This window comes from Anopheles ziemanni, chromosome 2, assembly GCF_943734765.1.
Source record: "Anopheles ziemanni chromosome 2, idAnoZiCoDA_A2_x.2, whole genome shotgun sequence".
Taxonomy (NCBI): domain Eukaryota; kingdom Metazoa; phylum Arthropoda; class Insecta; order Diptera; family Culicidae; genus Anopheles; species Anopheles ziemanni.
In genome coordinates this window covers 24,172,553-24,196,190 of record NC_080705.1, presented here as the reverse complement: position 1 = coordinate 24,196,190, position 23,638 = coordinate 24,172,553, and the positions used below count along the sequence as shown (strand labels likewise).

At 43.3% G+C, this 23,638-nt stretch overlaps 7 protein-coding genes across 8 annotated transcripts; 4 read left to right on the top strand and 3 right to left on the bottom strand.

Annotated features, from left to right (window-relative positions):
* Positions 1-8,537, top strand: LOC131281572 (protein rolling stone-like). The gene is made up of 5 exons (XM_058310915.1): positions 1-96; positions 160-382; positions 5,760-5,879; positions 5,953-6,133; positions 8,264-8,537. Exons 1-5 carry the CDS (start codon positions 1-3, stop codon positions 8,535-8,537), a joined length of 894 nt encoding a protein of 297 aa, XP_058166898.1.
* A 1,048-nt stretch (positions 8,538-9,585) lies between these two features.
* Positions 9,586-13,021, top strand: LOC131282770 (thioredoxin-2). The gene is made up of 2 exons (XM_058312310.1): positions 9,586-9,701; positions 11,935-13,021. The coding sequence occupies exons 1-2, from the start codon at positions 9,678-9,680 to the stop codon at positions 12,229-12,231; spliced, it is 321 nt and encodes a 106-aa protein (XP_058168293.1). The 5' UTR covers positions 9,586-9,677; the 3' UTR covers positions 12,232-13,021.
* A 123-nt stretch (positions 13,022-13,144) lies between these two features.
* Positions 13,145-13,890, bottom strand: LOC131281363 (small ribosomal subunit protein uS14m). Of its 2 annotated transcripts, XM_058310690.1 has the most exons (3): positions 13,865-13,890; positions 13,572-13,611; positions 13,145-13,510 (listed from the first exon to the last, which is right to left on the bottom strand). In XM_058310690.1, the coding sequence occupies exons 1-3, from the start codon at positions 13,888-13,890 to the stop codon at positions 13,187-13,189; spliced, it is 390 nt and encodes a 129-aa protein (XP_058166673.1). In that variant the 3' UTR covers positions 13,145-13,186. The 2 variants fall into 2 exon arrangements, with proteins under 2 accessions (XP_058166673.1, XP_058166672.1); XM_058310689.1 differs by lacking the exon at positions 13,865-13,890 and having other exon boundaries at positions 13,572-13,700.
* A 421-nt stretch (positions 13,891-14,311) lies between these two features.
* Positions 14,312-15,456, bottom strand: LOC131281350 (uncharacterized). The gene is made up of 2 exons (XM_058310677.1): positions 15,186-15,456; positions 14,312-15,122 (listed from the first exon to the last, which is right to left on the bottom strand). Exons 1-2 carry the CDS (start codon positions 15,401-15,403, stop codon positions 14,387-14,389), a joined length of 954 nt encoding a protein of 317 aa, XP_058166660.1. The 5' UTR covers positions 15,404-15,456; the 3' UTR covers positions 14,312-14,386.
* A 721-nt stretch (positions 15,457-16,177) lies between these two features.
* LOC131281796 (transmembrane protein 53-A) lies at positions 16,178-17,316 on the bottom strand. Its single transcript, XM_058311147.1, has 4 exons — positions 17,087-17,316; positions 16,634-16,994; positions 16,423-16,566; positions 16,178-16,354 (listed from the first exon to the last, which is right to left on the bottom strand). Exons 1-4 carry the CDS (start codon positions 17,314-17,316, stop codon positions 16,178-16,180), a joined length of 912 nt encoding a protein of 303 aa, XP_058167130.1.
* Positions 17,317-18,390: 1,074 nt separating this feature from the next.
* On the top strand, positions 18,391-21,261 carry LOC131293248 (DNA-(apurinic or apyrimidinic site) endonuclease). The gene is made up of 5 exons (XM_058321328.1): positions 18,391-18,916; positions 19,002-19,154; positions 19,244-19,375; positions 20,018-20,071; positions 20,138-21,261. Exons 1-5 carry the CDS (start codon positions 18,391-18,393, stop codon positions 21,073-21,075), a joined length of 1,803 nt encoding a protein of 600 aa, XP_058177311.1. The 3' UTR covers positions 21,076-21,261.
* A 634-nt stretch (positions 21,262-21,895) lies between these two features.
* LOC131282456 (alpha-ketoglutarate-dependent dioxygenase alkB homolog 4) lies at positions 21,896-23,204 on the top strand. The gene is made up of 3 exons (XM_058311928.1): positions 21,896-22,067; positions 22,150-22,784; positions 22,843-23,204. The coding sequence occupies exons 1-3, from the start codon at positions 21,966-21,968 to the stop codon at positions 23,051-23,053; spliced, it is 948 nt and encodes a 315-aa protein (XP_058167911.1). The 5' UTR covers positions 21,896-21,965; the 3' UTR covers positions 23,054-23,204.
* Positions 23,205-23,638: the final 434 nt, after the last annotated feature.

Sequence of the window (23,638 nt, the reverse complement as noted above, 5' to 3'; positions counted from 1 at the left end):
ATGCCGAGCCGGTTCGTGAGAGCGTGCAAAGATGAGCTGGAGGTACGAAACTGTGGATTCGCGCACCTGCCGGTGGAAGAGTTCGTCAAGTCACAGGTAAGTCCGGTGCGCTGGAAAGGACCTCAAGACATCCCTAATGATCCTCACCTTTCTTCGCAGTGGCAAACGAGAACCAAATCCATCTTGTTTCTGCTCTACCGGCTAGCGCTCGCCATCTTCTTCACCGGTGTCGTCATCAACTCGATGGTGGTGGCGGTGGAACGGGATGAGTTTGGTAAATACTTCATCTACCTGACGCACTGGGGCATCCTGCTGTGTATGGGCACGACCGTTATGGGCGCGGTACTTGTCATGATCTGGTACTTTCATCCGGAGTACTCGGGTAAGTTTCTTCTATCGGTGAGCTGTTCAACTAGGTCAGAAGTTGTAGACATGAGTGCTTCGCGTAAACCTTGGCGTTATCATTTTACCTGCGGTCAACAAACGACCATCACAAATAAAGATATCTCAGAACTCCTTTACTACCTGCAGGGTCTTTTGTGGATATTAGATAGAGGAGAAAATCGCGTCATGGAACAAATAGACAACATGTCACAAAATAAAGCTATACGATATTTTCGTGAAGGGAGCAAAAATGAGCTCACAAATGGTAGTTATAATATTAATAGCTTCAAGTAGGTGTTTCAAGTCTAGAAACTGGAATCCAGGTACGCCAGGATATTCAATCTTGACAACGCAAACACGGATAATGTTTACGATATACGTGAGCTGAATTTGCCTCTGGCCACTCATTAGTTGACTGCGCATGTATGGTTTTCAAGTGATTTATCCCGACGTAATTCCTTGTCATCAGCTAGCAATCTCGCTGTTTTTACGGGTTTCTACAAGCAGATAAGTTGATTTTTGTTAAAAAACAAAATCTCTCGTGAACAGGTGTGATAGAGGATGATGCTGTTGGCATACGATAAGCCTTCATTACCGGTGGCTAATAAAAATACGAATTCGTTCCCAAGCAGTGTTGCAAAACCTCGCCACCTCGTGTGAACTCCGTCGACGGCGCTAGCTCTCGGTTGAATAAATTAGACATACGCTCCCGCTTTCTCTTACGCCACTATCTGGATTCGAGGGCCATTTTATGATCAGAGATAGTCCGGTTTTAGGCTCCGGCGATTTAAGCAACCAAACAGCGCAGTTTCTAGCGAGTTGCAAAACTTTCTGTTACTTTCCATCGCTATAAAGCAGGGGAAAAAACACACATCACCTAAAACGTAAAGCGTCGCAAAGGTGATGGGTTCACAGCTCCCGTTCAGAGACCCATTGCTGGGGCTCGATAAGTGACACGCTTGACGAACCGTGTCAGGCAGGACTTCCTTGCAAAACCCCAAAAAGAGCTCCATTGTACACCACAAAACTTGCCAGCCTTCGTCAATGTCACGCCACGGCTTTTCGGTTCGGTGTTTTATATTTTTATCACTCGGAGGTCTCACCTCGGCGCAATGTAAACACAAGGAAGGCACAAAATCTGTCTTTTGTTACTGTGCTTGTACAAGTTCAAGTTCATGTCAGCGCCTTCGAGGAAAACGGGGCCAACCTCGCCCGCCGGCCATTGTGCGAGTTAACCATGACGAATGCATGTACGATCGATGATCGACACCTATGAGATATGTACGGCGATGTTGTGCGCTTCCTTCTAGTCACGACCGTTTGCGGCAGGTCGTTCGCATCGACATCGAAGGGCCAATTGGTGGGCACAACTAGCTTCAATTCGGTCGTCCGGAAACCCAATCGGGGCGGCGTGTGTCGGCAATAATCATCGACCCGACGATATACTACTTCCGGCGAGAATGACACGATGGAATGTTTATTGTCATCGAAATGACATCGCGAGAACCTTGGCGAATGTCGAGTGCTCGAACGTGAAATTACAATGGCCAATAAACCGACAGTGATCCTTCCCGCCGTCATGAGATGCATCATAAGTATAGAAGATGATCTTGTAATACTTCATACAAAAAATTGTGTGGTATGCTGCCTTTTGGAGATTTTAAAATATGTTCGCAACATTGTTTTGCATGATAGCTTTTTACATAAACATAAATTTACGTCGAGTAACATTCACACTAGAAGAAGTTGCTTAGGGACCATGCTAGAATGGTTTTTAGTTTTCAATTTACGCTATAACTTTTTTATTTTTAACGTGGTTCTGATCTATAAATGACTGGCATTTTGTTTCACTTGTTGACTTGTTAATTCAAATGAGTAGTTTGGCCGAATCAGCCAAAAAAAAAGTTTCGAGCAGTTTTGGATTCTAAGAGAAGTCTGGTTTGGCTTGAAAAAGGTACTCAAACGATTTCGAGATACTGCAATAAAAAAATTGAAATTTGAATATGAAATTGGCCAACATATGGTATCTAGTACGAAACATTCAAGTGTTGCCAATGGCAAAAAACAGTATTAAATCCTTCGAATGTCTACTAAGTATTTAAATGCATGCCGATGCAATCTGGCGAGCAAATGTTTGCGATGTACATTTAAATCGCCCTCAATCAATCAGCATGTGATGAGGCGAACACGCTGTCTTTCTGGCACGGCAACATTATCATTTCCGCAGATAGCAAAATGGCGTATACAAGAAATATCAATTTGCAGTAAGTACGTTGCAAAAAAAAAAAAAAAAACGAAACGCTTCGACTTCTGCACGATACCATAATGACCTTGTTTCGTGCACCCAGCTGAGCAGTTCCGATTTTCTTGTCGCCCGTTTTGCCGAGCTGAGGAAGCCACCATGCACCGAACCACACACATTTTGGAGACAGTTACTCCCAAAGCGCTTGTTTAAAAGCGTTTGCAAAATAAAATATATCCCCAACACGGAGCGTGTGTGACACACACGGCCATCCCCAAAGCGACTAAATTGTGTCCTTAAATATTCAATTCTCAACCGCATCCCGGGTGCGGGCCAGGGCCGGTCGCGACCTCAATTTTCTTGCCAATTTCTTCAGCGTTCATTACTATTTTTATCGCCAATGATGGCCCCCCAAAAAGCAAAACTTTCGGTACCGTTACGCGCCACCATTTGTTCCATGCGTTCTCATTGCCATTTGCGTCACGTTTAGGTGTCTATTGCTTTGGAGAATTGCGCGCATGAAAACCGATGTAAGGCACAATCACACAAATGCGCACGGTTTCACCCAACCCAACCCGTGGGCGGAAAAGAATTTTCACAGCACAATTCGGAACGCACGGTTTTGTTTTTGGCTCGCAACAACGTGCTCGCGAAATGTACAAGAACATCGGTAATTGATACATCATAATGATACAGTTATTACACACACTCCTTGGGGATTACTCCCGTTCTATTTTTTCCCAGTTTTTTTTTTAAGATTTCGTTTTATTCTGTTCCATTAAACTCATTACAATGCTATTGTTTGGGGATTTTTTCCCATTTTCAAATTCACATCATTACACACCACGTTGCCTTCATGTTTCACGTGGCGTTCTGTTCGAAGCATTCTAAACTGTTTCGCTTATGTTTCTATTCTTTTGTTTTACCACTTAGTTCCTTATGGCTCGGGTTATGGCTTTTTTTGTTTTATATTATTAATCTTTTTTGTGGTTACTATTCAATGATGAAATTGATTTCATTTGGAATTCGGATGCAACAAGTTATTTGTTTTAAAAAGATGATTAAATGTCGTATCCTGTAAGGCCTCCCATTATTTATCGATCGCTCAGATCTTTCTTTTTCGTGATAGGATATATTTTCCACCGCGTCTGTTTGTTCCTTGAATTTTACAAAATTAGTAAAATGAGGTTTACTAGCATAAAACAGGCAGCAACGTTTGTGGTACATATTAAATATATTTATTCAGCCTTAACATTAGCTTCATGGTTTATAAGAAACGACTTAACGACTTTCCTCTTTATCAGTTTTTACCTATTCTGTGTGAAGCCACTTTTGGATCGTTGCCACCATAAAGGATCGTTGACGGTTGTGCTGGACCTTCCTTGTGCTTGTAACACACTTTTTAGGAATGCCGTTGTTTAAAGCCACCGAACAGCTTGTACTCATTTGTTATTTAAAAACAAATCGTTTCATCAATGGGCGATTGTTGAAGCAAACAGCTTAATCAATAACATTACGCATTGTATGGCACAGAAATAAAAAATAAAACCAAAAGCACCCTTAAACAAACCGTTCCGTAGACAGTAAACTACAATCAACAATCGTCGTCTTCTTAAGTTCGTCCCTCGTTGGTATTAAATCAACACAGCCCACCTTGAGAGCGCCAACACCCTTGGTAGCGTTGCCTTAAGAACTGGACATTTATTTCCCACTTTATTCCGCTGACAAAACATGAAACAGTCCATGACTGTGCTGGCCGGTCTTCTTATCGCGAAACCGTGAGCCCGCAAAATGCATCCAAACAAACGAAGTCATTGTGAGTCGCTATGGTCAAGGACAAGGCGTACAACAGCAAAATAATGCACGACCCATGTCAGTCGGTCAGTCTACATTTTTCGGAAACTGACCCAGCTCAAAACCCATCTGGCCATCTCGCGGGTGTCGGGTGGCTTCTGCAAACAATTCGCAGACTATCTGAAGTGCTTAAGCCGGAACGTTGTGTTGCGTAAAGTGCTCACGCTGAAGTCTGGCTCAAGTCTGGCCGATCGGTTCGATTGCGTAACTTTCCCGCCCGGACTCTCAATGGGAAGTCGTTCTGTCGTGGCTATGGAGGGCTGAGAAAAATACATCTTGTGCCTGTTTTTTTATGAAGTGAGATGTGAGCGAGCCCAAGCGAGAAAAATAGACTTTCCATTGGGGTAGGTCTGGTGGAACGAAGCCCAACATTGCGGGCTGGTCCGTACACGGTGCAGCCCTTTGTTGTGCAGATTTTATTTTTGAAAACTGATTCAAATGTAGCAGCCTTGCGAACGAACTTCGACAATGTGGTTCTTTTGTTGGCGTTTTAGTGAGCTATTTCTTTTAACCCAAATTTTCTGGGTCATTCATGATGGATAGCTTTATTTAAAATAGGTTTATCATGTGCAATGAGAATGTCTATAATTCGTTACAAGATGTGCTACTAAGATTAATTTCTCATTAATTTAAACCTATGTAATCTTGATAATTAATAAAGCAGAACGGGGACTATTAAAGTTAACATAATTTTTAATGCCCTCTAACTAATGCCCATACATCAACTGAAATGTATAGACACCAGGAAGAGAACTGCTGCAATTACTATAAAAAAGTCCTTCGCATTTAGTTCGGAAGGTGGTACGAAATTTGGCGGGCTGGATCGAAGTTAAATACTCTCAAGGTGATAATCGAAGCTTTTATCGAGTATGTTTTTTTTTGAGTATGTGTGGTACCGGTTTTTGAATGCATTTAAGCCAACCAGTTTTGGAAACCATACGCAAAGTCACATTCGTGATTTTTTTTTCGAGTGAACATTGTTTGAATTACATTACTTTCCTTGGAATAAAGTCATTTTTCAACAGATCATTTCTAGAGCCAACCAAATAAAAAGCTGATCATTTACGTTAATCTGACTGTTATGTAACCATAGATATTGATTTTAACAATTTAATTGATGTCAAAAATACTTGAGCAATTTTCACATTATCTGTGAACATAGATTTTGTAGGATCCTTACAACTAACTCTTTGTATTATGCATGTTGATTTTAAATACATCCTTTTGTTGAGACTTAGCATAACAAACTACTAATGATGGGCAATTCTTACAATTTTAGAGAAAATTTGCAACTGCGATGAAATGCCCAATTCCTTCAAAATCTACTGGATGGTGCACAACATCACGCTGATCCTGTCCGTTTGTATCACCGTCATCTACTGGAGTATCCTTCACAATGGTTCGTTGATTTTCGTAAGGATTCCGCGAACGTATGCGAAAAGCATTAATCTGTTTTCCTCTTTCCCTTGCAGAAACGATGCCGGTCGATCCGAACAACATTCTCATCCACGCCTGCAACTGCGTGTTTATGTTCCTCGATCTGATCATCGTCGCGCACCCGGTGCACATCTGGCACGTCGTGCAGCCGATCACTTTCGGACTCCTGTACTGCCTGTTCTCGGTCATCTACTACGCCGCCGGCGGCACCGACAGGTAAGCTCGTCCCCGGGACTTTTACCTTCCTTTCGTGACGCTTTCGTGACTCGCTGGCCGGCTGACTCGTAACACCGAGCGTCCCAACGGACCACGCCGGTCCACGGTGGTTCGATAGCATGATTAATGACGCCTGACCTGTGCGAAACACTAATGATCTCTCGGTACGCTGCGCAATGTTGCGAACGATTTAAGCAATATAATTGTAGAAGCTCCATGCAATCAGAAAAGGGAGCTAGGCAGCCAAGTACCTTCTGCTACACGAGAAGGCTGCATATTATATATATTGCGATCGATCGGGTTATCTTAAATGGTGTTTCGTTCATTTGTGTTACATAATTATTTTCGCTTCGGTAGAGTAACTTCCAGAACCCTCCCTCCACCCAGAAGAACTGCCGCAACTCGTGCAAAAAAAACCTTCAAACGAAAAATACAAAACCATTTCTTTAGCAACACTGGTGCCCAGGGGATTCGGAGTAATTTTTGCCAACGAGGTGCGACATTAGAACACCCCCAAAATTAATATTTATCTTGGGGGTTTGAACCCACCCCTCTCGGGAGGAAAAAAGGTGCGAAATAGTTTCCATGTAAAACGGAAAGTGTTTAGAGTAAATAACGAGCGTAAAAAACATTGTAGTTTTGCATCGTTGCCTTGGGAAACTTTGACATTCCTCTCACATGTTACACTTTTATCACAGAATTATTATCTGTGTTGGGTCGAAACGTGTTGCGATTCCGGGAATGTATGCTAAGCTACTCCTAGGACCTATTGATGTCTCTTACTAAAAATATGTACGATTTCTATCAAAAGACCTAGTATTTGTGCCTTCATACTAGAATAAATTGAAAGTATGAACTGCATTTATCTACCGATAGGTAGAAGTGATATTGTTAAACTTTTTTGAAGTAAAATAACTGCATGTTTGATTTGATTATTCGTTTTTTTTTTCGAATAAAGAAAACCAAAAGGCACCGAATTCTGAGATTTTCATTTTCCTTTTGATTGATTCCATTTAATTTTACTTACCACTCTTTTTGGTGAATCCAGGAAAATCTATTTTTTAAACATTGCCACAGTTATTTTATTGTATTTTATTTATTTCTGTATTGTTAAAAGTTTTATTGAATTCCTTTTGTAGAGGAATAGCAGAAAGGGAGGAACAGCATAAGTATCCATGTACAATATGAACTAAACTCACTAGAACAAAAAAAATTGTCTTCATTAGATGTTTACATGTTTTCTTGAATTTAAAATTTGTGGATTTACCTCATTGTGTAACTTAAACCATGAAACAGGGTAAATGTGTGGATGTTTGATGGTTTTTAAATCAAAATTTACATCAGTTACTGTAGGGTCCCAAAGTTCGGTGTAGCAAAGAGCTATCAATTGAAATTGAAGTACTAAACAAACCTAGCATTCACAAGGAAATGTAACAAAGATCCCGCTTAGCATTCACTATCGCGCCTCTCTGAAAGAAGAATTGCATAACTTTAATTCACAAGCTCACAAGCAAAGTGCAGCGATGTGAACTGCAATAGATAAGCTCCCAGCTCCGTTTGGCGCATTGGCGACCAGTTTCGTGATCCAGCATCGAGCCCTTGCTTAACTTGCTTCCTCATAATTTCCCCCCGCAGCGCGAGCTTTGCTCGCGTGTGTCCGTGCAACGCCTTCGTCCGGGTGGAGTAATGGATTGAATCCGTACGCATTGGATCATAGGTTTCCAGCATGCGCCAAGAAGAAACCAGTTTTTGCTGGGTTTGGTTTTTGTCTTTCAGTACGAACCCGAATGGGACGAATCTTTTGCATATGAAGCGTGAATGTTGAGTGTTGGGTAGGCGCTTCGAGCAGCTCCGGGGATCGATAAACTCTCAAGTTGGTGGATTCCGTTTGGAGATGTGTGGCCAAAAACGTCGGCTAGTAACACTATCACTAGCCACCCTCCGGCCAATCAGGGTCAAATCGACCGATCGCGTATGTGCGCTTGCGTGCGCATTACCCAAAATGTGACCGCAATTCGAAGTGGGAGACAACTTTCGGGTATTTCGCAGCAGAACCTACTTTAAGCCTCGAATAGGCCGTTTCTCGACTTCATCTTTTATATTCATTTTCGTTTCACGTGCCTTCCCCAGATTTGGCCGACCGTACATTTACAACGTTCTGGACTGGAACGAGCCGGGCAAAGCGATGATCACCGTCGTCGGCACAATCCTGCTGGCCATGATCATCCACATGGTGATGTTCGCCATCTACAAGCTGCGGGTGAAGATCTACCTACGGTACTGCAACCATAAACCGATCATACCGACCAACTCGACGCTGCAGCTTCAAACCGGAAAAATCGACGGCATATCGATGGTGTACGGAAACGATAACAAGGGCTTCACCATCGGTGAAAGGTACTGAGGTTAAGGTGGCTGAAATGGTTCGGATTCGACGCCGTCCCAATGGACCGGAATTGCGAAACGTTCCGTCGGTCCGTGCACGACAATCTCGGCATGAAAATTTGCACGTTCCACTTTTAAGGCGACTGGGTAGGGCACTGATAGTTGATCGGTTTTTAACAATGCGTTTGCTTCTGTTAAGTATTTTACATAAGTATTTGTGTACGTTTTAAGCATAAGCTGTGATTATTTTAATAAAATATATTTCTGTTGCTAAGGTTGAAAATATGTTTTTTTTTCTACCCTGGTTCCAGCAGACAAGGAGACAAAAAAATTATTGCTGCCTTCGTGGATACACCTTTTGAGAAATATTTTTTTTTTGTTATTTTCGAAGCGTATTCATTCTTAACGGTTTTTATCTCAACAATTTAAATTCTGTTACGTCTTCTGGTGTTTTCAGCGTTAACTTTGATTATAAACTGCGCCTTCACAGATTCTGACATCATTGACAGCGAAAGATATGCATTAGAGGTGGTTATCACGGAAGCGGACTCAATGTTCTGCTCAGTCAGTGTCACGGGGCGTCCAGACCACAGCGCGACAACGCCTGAAAGACGCTGAACTCCTTACAAAAAAAAAAACCTAGCACGATGTCGCACGAATCGCGCTAGGTTTTTTTTTGCATGACGTTACGCGACGGTGCAGTCTAGAAAGCGTGTCAGAGCTCCCACATATCTGATTTTATGACATGATCTAGTCAACTTACTGGGAATTCAAAACCTCAACCTAACATGTTCAATCCATTTTATCGAGCGTCCGATGTGAGTCAACTGAAATCAATCACATTGTCGTTACGTGACTAATTCGACTCACCTCGTGTTTGGGTCGGATCTCTTCAAATAGAATCGGATCAAGTCAGAACCGAATCTAAAAGAGTCCGATTCGAATCAAATCTTTAGAATCCGTCAAATGGGATTCGAATCTTTGAAATCCGTCTAGGGACGAAATCTTCGAATCTTCCGAATCCTGATTCTGCCAACACTAGGTCACTTAAAATCAGTATCGAATAGACCGTGCAAGCCTTCACACGCGGACTTCTGCCTCAAGTCGCTACTCTACGCTACGTATCCGCCCTCGCGAATTACCCCGAGAACCAGCAAAAATGGTGTACATTGTGAAGGATTCTGTAAGTATCGTCAAAACTCCTCACGCACAACACAATTTCTTGATTTTCTATGGAGCGTTGATGGGTTCGCTTATGCGTCAGCTTCGACAACTACCACCGCAAACTTAGATATCGTCAACCGCAATAGCCGCAATAAGTGAATAATCTCATGCCCCTCGTCGCTGCCGATACTTTAATACAGCTATTTCCGCAAAGGATGAAATTGAAGTGCATCAGTTTGACGTTGCCCGTCGCCCGTTCGAAGATTTGTTGAGCTTCCCGAGACGGCGGACCGGATCTCCTTCCCTCGGCCACCCATTCCGTTTATCGGGTTGAAGTGTGTGTTCGATTGGCAAAACGTCGTGCGGCGCGTCGTCATCCCGGATTGAAGAGCTAATTAATTCGTTGTGTGTGACGCCCTCCCCGGGGGGTTGAGCCGTCCATTGTGTGCGTTTCGAGATTCAAGCGCTTTCCCTCCGAAAACAGAAAAAAACATGGCGTTTGACCTTTGCTGCGACCGCGGGCAAAAGCTCTTGATAGAGGATAAAACAAGCAATGCACAGTGTTGCTCACGACGGCAAGCACCGGCAAACCGGCGGTCAGATATCGTATCCCAACCGATACATCTTGTTGCCAGCATTCCCCGGTTGAGTGGCGGCTGACGCTCCTAACACCAGCCGTGGGCTCAGTCGTTATGGCTGACGGAGGGTCTATTTTTGCGTGTCATCTTCGAGAGACAATGGGCGCAAAAGAAGGCACGATTTGTAAATAGGCAAGAGGCTTCCTCCTCTGGACGGATGGCGCCACCGTGTATTGCGGTAAGCGGAGGCGAAAGCGGTGAGATAAGCAAAGGGAGCTGGGACCACAGTCGTACCAATGATGTAAAGTTCCCATAAGGGAAGCTACTATCAGATGCAGAACCGTGTGGTACGATCTTTCCTGATCGCTTATGGTGGACTTTGCAGCACCACTTTCTAGAACGTTCGTCGTTCGAACACGGTTGTTAAGCGTGAATCATCCAAACCGCTTCACACCGCCGTCTTTGATGTTAGTTTCACCCTCTTAATTCCATCAATTGTCATGCGATATAGCGATTCCGAAGTTTGTTTAAACAATCCCCAACTCAAACAGCCTGCCCGAATGGCCATACAACCAATTTATTTCACGCAGTGGAATTTGCTTACCATTTCCTTCACACACCCTCGAAATACAAAGGGGAGATGCACCAATTTGTTTACCTATCCGATGGGGATCTGTTTCCAGCAGCTAACCTAATAACAATTTCTCTGCTCACGAGTTTTCGCCGTTGCCGCTAATAGTCCGAGAAACTGGTTGACGGTGGGATATACCATTAGCCCGAGTGATAGTGAACACCTGCAAAATGTTGTCAGACCTGTTCGGGCTCACTATAAAATGTTAGAGAAAACCCCAACTCCTACGCGATGCTTTTTTACCCACCGGAAGGATGGAATTCTTTAAATTTATTCATCACATTCATGGAATCGATGAAGCGGGGTTATGCTCTTTCAATATTGAAAGTAAAACTTTAGCAAAAAAAACTACAACCAAATGATTTATTCATTGCTGAACTCTCGCATATGTAGCTGATTCAGCAAATGGTGCAACCTTGATGATGGCATGTTAGTTAGTAAGCAGGAAATTGCTCTTCTTACCTCACTGCGGTTGCCATGCACACGCTGCCAGCGACAACAAATCAAAGATTATTTTTCTAAACTGACCTATGTTTTTAAAATGAGAATGCTAATTCAAATCGGCTTCATTTCTTCCTGGAAATATATCTCGCAACAAGTCATTACAATGATGTACGCTGATTTACTCTGAATTTCGATTAGATTCTACGAATTTCCGCTTAACTCGATGTGTGTACTCCTGCTATCGTATGTCTATCTTTAGTCAGGCGAAAGATAGGAATTGCTGCGGGCACAAGATCTGACGGGATGATGTCACCGGCTTGTGAACAGTTAAAGCTGCCATCTCGTCCCGTAATAACACGTCGGTGACATAGTGATACATTCGCTGTATATGACTGTTGAAGGCAAACCATTTGCCACCACGCTTGACGGTGCAATTTTTCTCGTTGCAAAGTTGATGGCAGTCTTTTATTGCTACGGTTTTATACGTTGACGCTTAATCGACGCTACGAAGCAGAGTCAATTGTGCAAGTGCAGGGCGTGCACCACTTTTAAATGATGATAGTAAATCTACTCCTTTCTTACCCCTACCAAATTTTCAGACGGACTTCAACAACAAGCTGGAGTCGGCCGGCGATCTGCTGGTAGTGGTGGACTTCTTTGCCGTCTGGTGCGGACCATGCAAGGCGATCGCGCCGAAGCTGGAGGAATTCCAGAACAAGTACGCCGACAAGATTGTCGTCGTGAAGGTGGACGTGGACGAGTGCGAGGACCTAGCGGCACAGTACAACATCTCCAGCATGCCCACCTTCCTGTTCATCAAGAACAAGCAGGTCGTGACGCAGTTCTCCGGCGCAAACGCCGACAAGCTGGAAAACCACATTACGCAGAACATGTAAACCACCCTCCTCCCCATCGGCAAGGCTGGTGAAAAACCGCGGAACAACGGGATAATATCTCGGTGTTTTGTAGTTTTGTTTTTCATTTGCTCTTGCGGAATTGCACAGCACCTACCAGCACACTCATATACCACATCCCCGGTACGCGACCCTCAGCAATACCCTCCCTTCCTCCTTTCTTCTAAGTATCTCCAGAACAAGTCTTCTGCTGTTCTTCTTACGCAATCGCTGTGTTCCAAAAGAGTGATGAAAACGGATGTGGTTTCCACATTCACTCCCAAATGCGTTCCCGTTCCCAAGTCACACGATGTGATCCATGCGATCCGACTTCGTATCCAACCGGTCCCATGTAGACCCAGTGATTCACAGCATTACAAAGACACCCACAACTACGCGAAATGATGACGCCTTTTGCTCTTGGCTTTAAGAGATGTGAAGATAACGTCGCAGATGCGGCACTCTCAGCCATCGGCATAAGATGCACCATTAGCCCTTCTAGATTGTTAGTTGAAGTATGTATTTTTTGTTGTGCTTAAAATGTTACATTTAATATAATGCATTATGTCAAACACCACACCTCCTTCTGAATCACACCCACGCCTTAGCCCGTTCCCAGTGTGTTGCTGCTGGGTTGAAAATAAAATTAACGGAAGATCGAAGATATAGTAACCTAAACATTGAATCGAATCGGCGGCTTACGGATCAAATCGTGTGAGCATACAAGTGTCACTTAATTTCTACGCCAGGTTCATAAACGAACGGAAGCGAATGGAATAAAACTAATTTAAAACAATGAGCAATATTTTAACTGTATTGAAAGAAACTTCGCGCCGTCTTATTGATGTATGATCGGCAACTTTAGCGTTATCTCGGTTTTGGTTCGGACCCCGTAAAAAACGACTTTCTGTACAGGGACGCAACGTTGGTTTATTGACTACGTCGGTTTCTACTATATCTACCACATCGCACGTTGAACACCGGACAATTTGTTATAATCCGCCATGTGCCGCCAGACGATACGGCTCACTCGCCACCGATGAACGATACCCCGCGGACGCGAGGTTACTGCGCACCGTTCCCGCACCCGCACTAGCGATGAATCACGTGGGAAGGCATCGATTTCTTTGCTGGCGATTTCCCGCAGCTCAATCGGAAGTATCGTGTTTTTCCTTAGCGAATTTACCCGCAACCGGTCCTCCGCATGCTGGACGACGCACTGTCGCCGCTTGTGGTCCTTGATCATACGCCAGTCGGCCCATTTGTTACGCACCTGCTGAAACTGTAACCGGAAGGGACGGTGTTAGTAGGTGGCATTTTAGATATACTTTAACCAAGCTTACCCCATAACCGGCCAAATTTTGGCCATTTACAGCAAAACGCGTAAAAAGGGCCGGTACTAACATTACGGTGAAGTTGTTTGCATGCGACTTGTTTTTCCTTATGTAAGTTAACTAGTGTTGGGAGAATCGGGATTCGGAATATTGGAAGAGCCGATCCATTGACAGATTCTGTCTTTCAGGAATCTTTATGATTCTATGATGGCCGTGGATGGAGATCAGAAAACAATACCCCTATTTAAATTAATTATTGGGCTTCATTTATCTTTTATTCAAAGATTCATGCATCTCAGAATCGAAGCAAAGAATCATTCAGATTCATTAATCCGGCTCTGAGTTACGCAACTCTAGTCGAAACAAAACAGAGCAGTTTTAAAGCGTTTCAAGCGTTTTTTCAAAATCTTTTGAGAAAATATTGAAGAATTTTTCATTTAATGTAAGAATTATAAGATATTATGAAAAGATTAATCTAAACAATAGCCCTCTGGAACTCTGGTTCTGGCCTTTAAAGAAAAAAAAAAATCTTGCACTTCAAGTGGCAAGTTTGTACGTACATTTGTATGTATGTTCAAAGCCATATGCCAATAATTTTCATATTTGGGCTTAAAATGCCATGGTGATTTGATGAAGAATAAATCAAATACCTTTGTATATTCAGGGGCGCATGTACATCATAGATATCTTTATTTACTTTATTCTTTCGTTTTAATCGATGGTAAACATTTGCATTCCATTGATTGCAGGTGCTTTTAAAATTTTAAACAGTTAATGTATCGACAGATGGTAGGACTATCAAGCACGGCACTTGATGAACGCGCTCAAACGTCCGACACTATGGTGGAATATGTTTCCATATCGTTCGAAGGAGATACTTCCCGGTCATCGTTATGTTTGTCACTTTCCGTTTGTGGTGCTGTTATCTTACCCTGCTGTGCTGTATCCAACGATGTTGAAAGATGTCCATTACCGATTGCTTCAATTAGCTCGCGCTTTACTTCCACTGTATTCTGCAAAGAAATGGCGCGTACCACCCTCGCTTTCTTGTAAAACACAGTGGAGCTTTCGGGGTGGGCTCTACGAAGGGTTTCATCGAGTGCGCAACCGTTCTGTTCGGACGGTGGAGAAACGAACACTTCATCCGGTGGGGGAGTACTTAGCGTTGATAGAGACGCTGCCCGCACGACCCTCGCCTTCAATCGACGGTTGAGGTTGCGGTAGGGACGTTCATCCATTTCGGAAGAGCTGAGTTTTCTCGCCTTCACCACCTGTTCCTTTCGTTCGGAATCTGATAAATTACCGTTTGTTTTTTCGTCGTTTCTGTTTCGTTTCTCTATGGTCGCTTCTGATGCGGTGGTATGCGGTTCGTCTTGGGAAACTTTCTTCACTTTCCGCTTTCGTACGCGTCGTCGCTTTCGCTTGGGTAGGAGGCACAGCACCGATTCAATGTCTTCAAATGTGCTTTCTTGCGGGTTATCTGTTTCATTCAATCGCCTAGTATCGTCCTCCCAGTCAGAGATTTGTTTTGTTTTGATGGGAGTTGCTTCTGGTAGTATTCTAAAGATTGATAAAAAAAAACATGTTTTGAAATCTATGCTGTTTATTATCTAGGAAGCTCACCTCAATGTTTCGCCGTCCTGAAGAATTTCGACACTCTCCGAGTCTGGATAGAAAATGTGCTCTGCACTACAGACGTGCACGTGCGAGCGGATACCGAAAATTTCCTTCACGGTTTGTATCAAGCTATGAATTGAGGTCCATGTCGGCCGGTGACCGAGATATGCTTTGCTGCGGTGATCCGAATATATTTCACTTAAATCTAACACATATTTTCGCATGGTTTCACTATCTCCGCGGAGCTTAAACCAAATAAGCAGGGGTAAAACCGCCGGTAGTTACCAAAACGTAAACAACAGCTGTGACGTATTGTTATGACAATCGTTTGCTTGCACTTTTATTTTGATTTAAACCGTTTTGAATGGACCGTTACGCAGATTGAATTTAGATAATGAAATTATTGAAAAATAACTCTCACCAATAGAAAGGAATACGATGTGATACACAATTACTTCCAGTATACAGAAACATTATATTTATCACCTACTTTATTTCTGTCGAAACTGCAAAATTGACGCCAGCCCTATTTCCAACTCAAGTATCCATAACCCAATCCATTTTTATGTGGCCCTTGTTTCTCTTCGTGTGTTACTTTTATTATGGAGGTACACTGTCCTCCCTCGGGCCGTCACATACACTTAGTAATTCATTGTTATGTCTACTGCTATAAGAAAGTTAACATGTGGCCACATCCTGATGCGGTCTTGAATTAAGGCATTGTAAATATGCTTAGTAGTAGTTCTAAGAGAATCACAAAATCAATTGCTATGCATGTTGTAAACTAGAAATCCATCACTAGAGTCACCGCGTGCCTTACAGAAGTGCTGGGGAAAAGCTTGGAAATGTGCGTTTCTGTTCTTTCTAGAGAATATGGGTGCACCTGTGTTGCACAGAAGTCAGTACGGGATGAAGTGAGTGGCTTATGAAATAAAATGTCTGCAGCACGCTGCCTAAGCATCCACTTGACGAAGCTCGCAGTTGTTGTAAATTGATGTTCAGTTGTGGAATTTGCTGTAGTAATGCGATAAACAGTCGTTGATGAACTTGCAAACAGTGTAGACGTACTGTTGCGGATGCCTGATGTAGTGTTTCACGTGCTCCGACCGATCGAAACAAACCATACGCACATCCACGCCGTTGCGTCGCCGGTAGTTGGCAAACTTTTCTATATCCTGAAACCGGCAAGTGAAGCTTATGTTTAAAGAGGATCGTTAACCGTCATTCTTTACACTTTATTCACCGAGTAGGGTATCAGAAGATCATCTTTCGAGTAGAGGAATAGCTGGGGCCATTCGTTGCTTTCGTACTTCAGATTGTGCGATGGATTCGTTTGTACTTCGTAGCCTCGTGGGCTGATAAAATTCAACAAATAATTGAACGCGTCCTGTAAACAAAAAAAAAAGAGTCACGTGTAATTTCCAATCATTAATGCTTGCCAACACCGACTGTACCTCCATTGTCCACAAAATTATGGCCGCAACAGCCATTACAGCAGATAGCAGCATGTTACAACGCCGCTCCTTCCCGTAGATGGCTTTAATGGCTCGGTACAGACCCACTATTCGACGATCGCCGGGAGCGGAATCGAAGATCATGCCGCATATGTTAATCGGTGACTTCGACCGTCTCAATGCAAGTGCAATGTGCTGATACAAGAATGCGCCACCGTTGGAGAACACATGAAATATCAGTGGATGACTGTCGAAGTTCATGTCGTAGATTAGCTTCAAAATTTTCTCCCCAATCTGATGCATGCCGGCGCGCTTCCAGAATAAATTTTCCACCGGTGCCGTGTAGCGAATCGTAATGAGACTGGAATGTTAATGTAAACAACGCGTGTAAGTGGGTGGCACACTAGCCGGTGAACGGGAAGACCGGCCCGCCACTTGCTCCAACACGCTTACCCACGATCCTCGTAGATCTTGGAATACTTCATGAGGTACTTGTCCTGACACCCGGCCCAGCCAAGGAGCAGCACGATGGGAACATTCGTTTCGTTGCACACGAACACGTAATCGCTTTCGGCCGTTTGCGTATCGCTCCGGAAGTTCGGCGAGGGGAACTTGATGAAGTATTCGAGTGTATCGTCCAGCGGATAGTCCGGTTCCATTCGCGTCCCGTAAGCAGCGGACATTGTGCGCGTGGTTGTGGAAAGCACGGGACGGGCGAAGTTCTGTTTCTTTGGCAGGCTGGAACTATCACCAGGGTTGACCAGCGTCAGGAACACCCGGGAATCGAAGCGAACCTACAAGCGAACAGCAATAAATGATGATGATGTCGGTGCACAAACGACGCGCACACCCGCCCACGGATAAGCGCCAACGACACACGATATTTAGCACATATTGCAGGAATGTTTTGCGGGCGCTTTCCGTGCCGTGCACACTATCCAGCTGACTTTTCCAGGGAAGAAGAAAATTGGAAAATTGCCTGCATACCTATACACGCGCACACCCACTACTAGCATATCAAGTTGTCCGTATATGGACTTTGACATGTGCCAAGCAGCGTGCTCGAGCAGCAGTGTTTTCGGGTTTCCATGGTTTGTTCCAGGAATTAACGGAGCATGCGCCGGAAGCGATATTTCACCGGCAAACGAATTTCCGGGGTAAGCGAACGGACACGGGCAATAACGGGCTGCTTGTGGTGAGGGAAACGCAAAGATAGCATACCAAGATTGAATTGATGCAAGAAAAAGAGTAGCAACAAATTAAATAATATAAAATATTGTTTATTGAGAAAAAAGTTGATATGGTGCGTCATTAATTTAATCAAGGTAACATTTACGTATGGTATGTCCTTTCTATTAGTTTTATAGCTGTCTATCTAGCTATTAACCATAGAAACTGTACCGATTCTTTTTGAATCTGTGATAACGGTTCGTCATCGAGTTCAAAAACTGTCATAATTACACCGTGCGTTTCTTGAAATGTCAAATCCAGCGCGCCATTTTCGTTGCGGACAGCTAAATTTCAGTCCACAGCTAGCCGAGGAATTCAAGTTCGTTGTGGTTGCCGATCAGTTTAGTTCTCGTCTTTATTTGCTCTAGCTCGTTCATTGAGTTGAGTGAAATCAGTTATTTTGCTTAGGGGCTGGATACTGCGTCACATCGAAAATCAATTTGTTCTTCTCAAAAGCAATCTGGGTGCGGCATTCGGAAAAAAATCGGACGCATTGCTGTACACAGTAACATCTTGTTTTGTCAACCATGGAAGATGCACCAAAGAAGCGCGGCCGGCAAGCAGCCAAAGCGAAGGAAACGAAGACAGCGCTGCCCGAATCGGAAGCGGGACCGGTCGCTGTAGAACTATCGAAAGGAAAAGGTAAACGCAAAGCTGTTTCGGAAACACCGCTTGCGAAAACAAAAAAAGAAGCCGGTACCAAGAAGGCAAAAGTAGATGAGCCACTGCCGGAGGAAACAAATGAAGAGGTGGATACGGCAGCACAGGCCAACTCGGAGGCTCCGGTGGCCAAAAAGAGTCGCTCGAAAAAAGATGATGCAGTAAAAGCTGCCGTAGTGCCGAAAGAAACCAAAGCCCCACGCAAAAAGGCTGCTTCGAAGCCAGAACAAGCAGCTCCGGTCGATCATGATCAGCAGAAAAACGGATCGTCGGTAAAAGAAGACCAGCCACCAGCAACCAAACGGAACCGAGGTAAGCCTTCCTACAAAGGCGAAGAATCGGATGAACCGGAGTACATCCCGAAGCAAACGAAAGGACGAGGTAAAGCTAAAGGTAGGTACTGTTGGTTAGTGTTTATCACTTCTTGATAATTGTAATGTTATTACATTTGGTACTCTCGTTATTACAAATAAAGCAGATGCAAAGGATGATGACGATAATGCATCAGAAAAAAAGCCTGCAACTAAGCGAGCAGCCAGAACGAAGGAGGCCACGGACGAATCATCGGCTCCGGCCAAGCCTACTGTTCGAGGTAGAAAGAAAGCCTTGATAGCGGAGGCGTCTGTTGAGGGTAAATTATTGCGGTGTTTGTTATAAGTTTATTCGATATTGATAAAATTAACACTACGGTGTGCTATGAATTCAAACATTTTGTTACAGATTCTGCAGAGACATTCGTTACGAAACGCAAGATGACATCCGAAACGGAGAAGGCCGCTACCTCTACGGCATCAGCAAAGCCTGCTGCTCGAGGAAGAAAGAAGGCGTTGGTTGCGGAAACGACTGCCAACGGTATGTTATTTTGATTCTACAGCATTATGCGTCATAAGTTGATTGTATTTTCAATTTCTCTGATCGTAGTTGCATTGAAGGGAATCGAAATTTGAAAATTTTTCTGTACACTAATACTTACAAATGTGTCCTCCCCATAGCTAATCCATCTTCAAAATCACCACTGCCGAACCGTTTAGAATCACTGGATTCCAAGTTTCCTTTAGTACGGGTAGAAAAGCTTGATTTGCGTACATTATCTTAACTTCATGAAATTAATTTTCACTTACTTTTACTCTCCTTTGAACTAATGTAATGGTAGCATAAAATATGGCTATAGAATTGGTTCTTAATTTGTTGACTGTCGTTGAGTTGAATTATCTATCATAATATGTACTGCTCTGGGGATACTGTTGGAATTAAACGATGTACATCCCATGCGTACAGTATAATTGAACCTCGTTTCATGGTAGAAAGAGTTTTCGGGAATCTTGCGATTGATAGGTATTAATAGTTGATGAAGTATGTAATTTTGTCGTGCAGCTCAGGGATGATAGAATGAAATAAGCCGAGAGCATGCCATCTAACTAACTTGTTCATGCGCCATACATCATATATTAAAATAAATGAGTATCATTAAAATACGAATTTTGTCCAAATTAGTTGACGATGAACGTGAAGAAAAAGCTGCGACAATAGTCTCGTCAAGCAATGGAGGTAAATTAGAAATTTAAGGTTAAAGCTTTTGTTGTAGATGAACACAGTTTTTGTACCTTTCCCCAGTTACCCAGCGAAAACGGTCCAAAGATAAAACAAACGGCCAGGAGGAAGACTCGGTCGAAGTAAAAGTGGCTCCAAAGGGGAAGAAGGCTAAGGAGGCTGGCCCAACTATGAATAAATGTGCCACCAACTTTGAAAGCTTAAATTTCGAACCGGAAGTGAAGGACAAAGAGTGGAACTTTAAGATCTCTAGCTGGAATGTGGCGGGCCTACGCGCCTGGGTTACCAAGGGCGGTTTGGAGTTCCTACAGCATGAGCGACCGGACATTCTTTGCGTGCAGGAGACAAAGTGCACCGAGGATCAGCTACCGGACGAGGCACGCCAAATCCCAGGATACCATCCATACTGGTTGTGCCCGAAAGGTGGGGGCGCCGGTGTAGCTATTTACTCGAAGAAGATGCCATTCCATGTGTCCTACGGTTTAGGAGACGGAGAACACGACCAAGACGGGCGACTACTGACTGCCGAGTACGAAAAATTTTACCTCGTGTGTGTGTACGTACCGAATGCGGGCAGAAAGCTTGTCACCCTGCCGAAGCGAATGCGCTGGGATGAAAAGTTTCAAGAGTATCTGGCGGAGCTAAACAACAAAAAGCCGGTTATATTGTGCGGTGACATGAATGTGGCTCACGAGGAGATCGATCTGGCCAATCCGAAAGCCAACCGGAGGAACGCTGGATTTACGCAGGAGGAACGTGACGGCATGACTAAGCTGCTCTCTCTCGGGTTTGTGGACACATTCCGCCGACTCTATCCCGACCGTGAACGAGCGTACACTTTCTGGACATACATGGCCTCAGCACGTGCGAAGGACATCGGCTGGAGATTAGATTATTTTATTTTGTCCGAGCGGCTGGTAGGCAAGGTGGTGGATAATGTGATTCGATCAAAAGTGTATGGAAGCGATCACTGTCCTATAACGCTGTTTTTAAACATTTAATCATTGATTGGTGGTATACAACCGGGCAAGTACATTTCAATCAACCAAGCAACTTAATTGTTTAATGTCCTTGTTACTATTAAACTGTTTGTTTCCTGTTAGACTTGTAATGGTCTACAGTGTTGAAAAGTCGAAAGACCCTTTCTTGCATCGTTTCGTAACTTATCATTCAATATTTTAACCTTAATCTACTCATGAATGCGTGTGTTGACAAACTAACAATATTTGGGGTAATCTACAGTGCTTCACGAACATCGTAGGTTGTTTCGTTCAGACTATGTTGACTGAATTACAGCTAACCACATCCCAATTTTTTTAACTTGACTTGCAGAAAAGAAAAGAAATTCAAATTGGGAAATAGTTAGCCGTAAACAGCGATTCTATCTAATGTACTTGTTGTACCATGCCGGAAGACTTGTATTTAACTGTACGATAAAAGTATTACGCTCAAATAATAAACATATTTTTTATACTATGATCATTTATGGTACTGTGACTACTTTTAAAATTGGGAAACTTTGATTTCATTCTTGAGTGTAGCGTTTCCATTAATTTCATTGGTTAAGGCATATTACTATTGCGAGGCGTTGTTGTTGTACCTATTTTTCGATATTTTTTATTGTATTATTTTTCAATCTTGATTTTGTTCCAAACGTATAATTTACTGACATTTTCAAAATTTACTTTTGGACTAAATATGGATCAATTTTCGAGTCACCCTGTGTAGCGAACTGTCAAATGAGTGAAATGTAAACAATCTAAACGCATCGCGATTCCCGGTGCATTCGCATCATAATCATTAGTTTACGTACCCATTTCATCTTAAAAATTTGCGTAATTCAGTTAAGATTAATAGGAACCAACAGTTTTGAATTTGAAGTTTGCTAACAATGGACCACCCTCGGCCGTGCGGTTGTAAAGGACGCAGAACATGCCTAAGCTGCGAGGCTGAGTTCGGTATCGAACGAAGTGATTTCTACAGAACATTTCAGGTGGTGGTGAAATTCAAAACGGATGGTTCATTGCAAGCATATGGCATATTTCATGTAAAATTGTTTCTTCATTTTATTGCAGAAATGTCAAGCGTTCGTGTACTGTCCTCGTTGTGACAAGATATATCCCGGTTGGGATGTAGAAAAGATACTGGCCGAACATTCGGACACTCCAGCACACGGTGGAGAAAGCGGTGAAGATTACCCCGGAGTGTATATCGATCTTGAATTCCTTTCGAGCGAAGAAGAAATGAAGCTGCTACGTGGTTTGGATGAGTTGCCTTGGGACGTTTCGCAGAGTGGCCGGCGGAAGCAGAACTTTGGACCGAAAACGAACTTCAAAAAGTCTCGCCTCCGTGCGGGACAATTCACCGGGTTTCCGCGCCTCAGCGAGTTTGTGCAGCGCCGTTTCGAGACGGTACCCCTGCTAGCCACTTTCCAAACCATCGAGCAGTGTTCACTCGAGTATGTCCCCGAGAGGGGCGCCTCGATTGATCCGCACATTGACGACTGCTGGATCTGGGGCGAACGGATCGTGACGGTCAATCTGCTGAGCGATTCCGTACTAACGATGTCACCGTATCACGGAGCGGAAGCGAGAACGAAGTACAACCTACACTTTTTGGACCAATATCGATCCCATCTGATCGGCCAGCTGGTGGATGAAAAGACCTTGGCCACTTACGAAGAGCGAATCGTTCGAATTCCAATGCCGCGGTAAGTTGGAACATTTGTTGACCGAAACTGGTTCTTATGGTTCGCACTATACTTTCAGGCGCTCTTTGTTAGTGCTTTACGGTCCCCCGCGATATCAGTGGGAACACGCGGTCCTGCGGGAAGACATCAAAGAGCGTCGCGTGTGCGTCGCTTACCGCGAGTTCACCCCCATGTATCTGCAGGGTGGAAGCGAATATAGTCAAAGTGAAGAGATTTTCACACGTGCAAAACAGTTCTGGGACCATCGGACTGTTTGCGCGGAAAGCTAGAAGTGTTGCTGTATTGAGGAAACGTTTCCAAGAGAGACAGATTTTTGTAAGATATATTTGACGAGTTTCCGTAGCTCTGGTGCTAAAACATATCGATCCGTAATGCTCCGTACACTGCTGGCTTGTCAAAAGAGATACTCAAAAACTGTGTAACGTCCAACCGTTGTGTAAAAAAGAACTAAAGTTTGCCAAGCGATAGATTTTGTTCCTTTGTCTGTAAAATGGTTTCCTTTGCTTAACAAAAACAATATTCATCTGTAATAAAGTTTCTGTAAGAATAATTGACGTTTTAATTTTTGAAAACTGCAGGTTCTTTCGTCATGTAATCAATGTATTCCAAATGTGACAAAGAAAACTGCTAATCGAGTAAAGAAACATTTCAAGGAAGAAAAATATGCATCTCATCATCATCATCATCATCATCTTAATATAAATAACATTTATAAATCACAACTAAAGACTGATTGTCTTTCGACAATAATGATGTTTGAGTCTTATTTTCATGTTTAGAAAAAGAAGTTTTTCTGGTGTTAAATAATGGAAATGAACTCACGGTAGAAGAAGCAATTATACATCATCATCAAT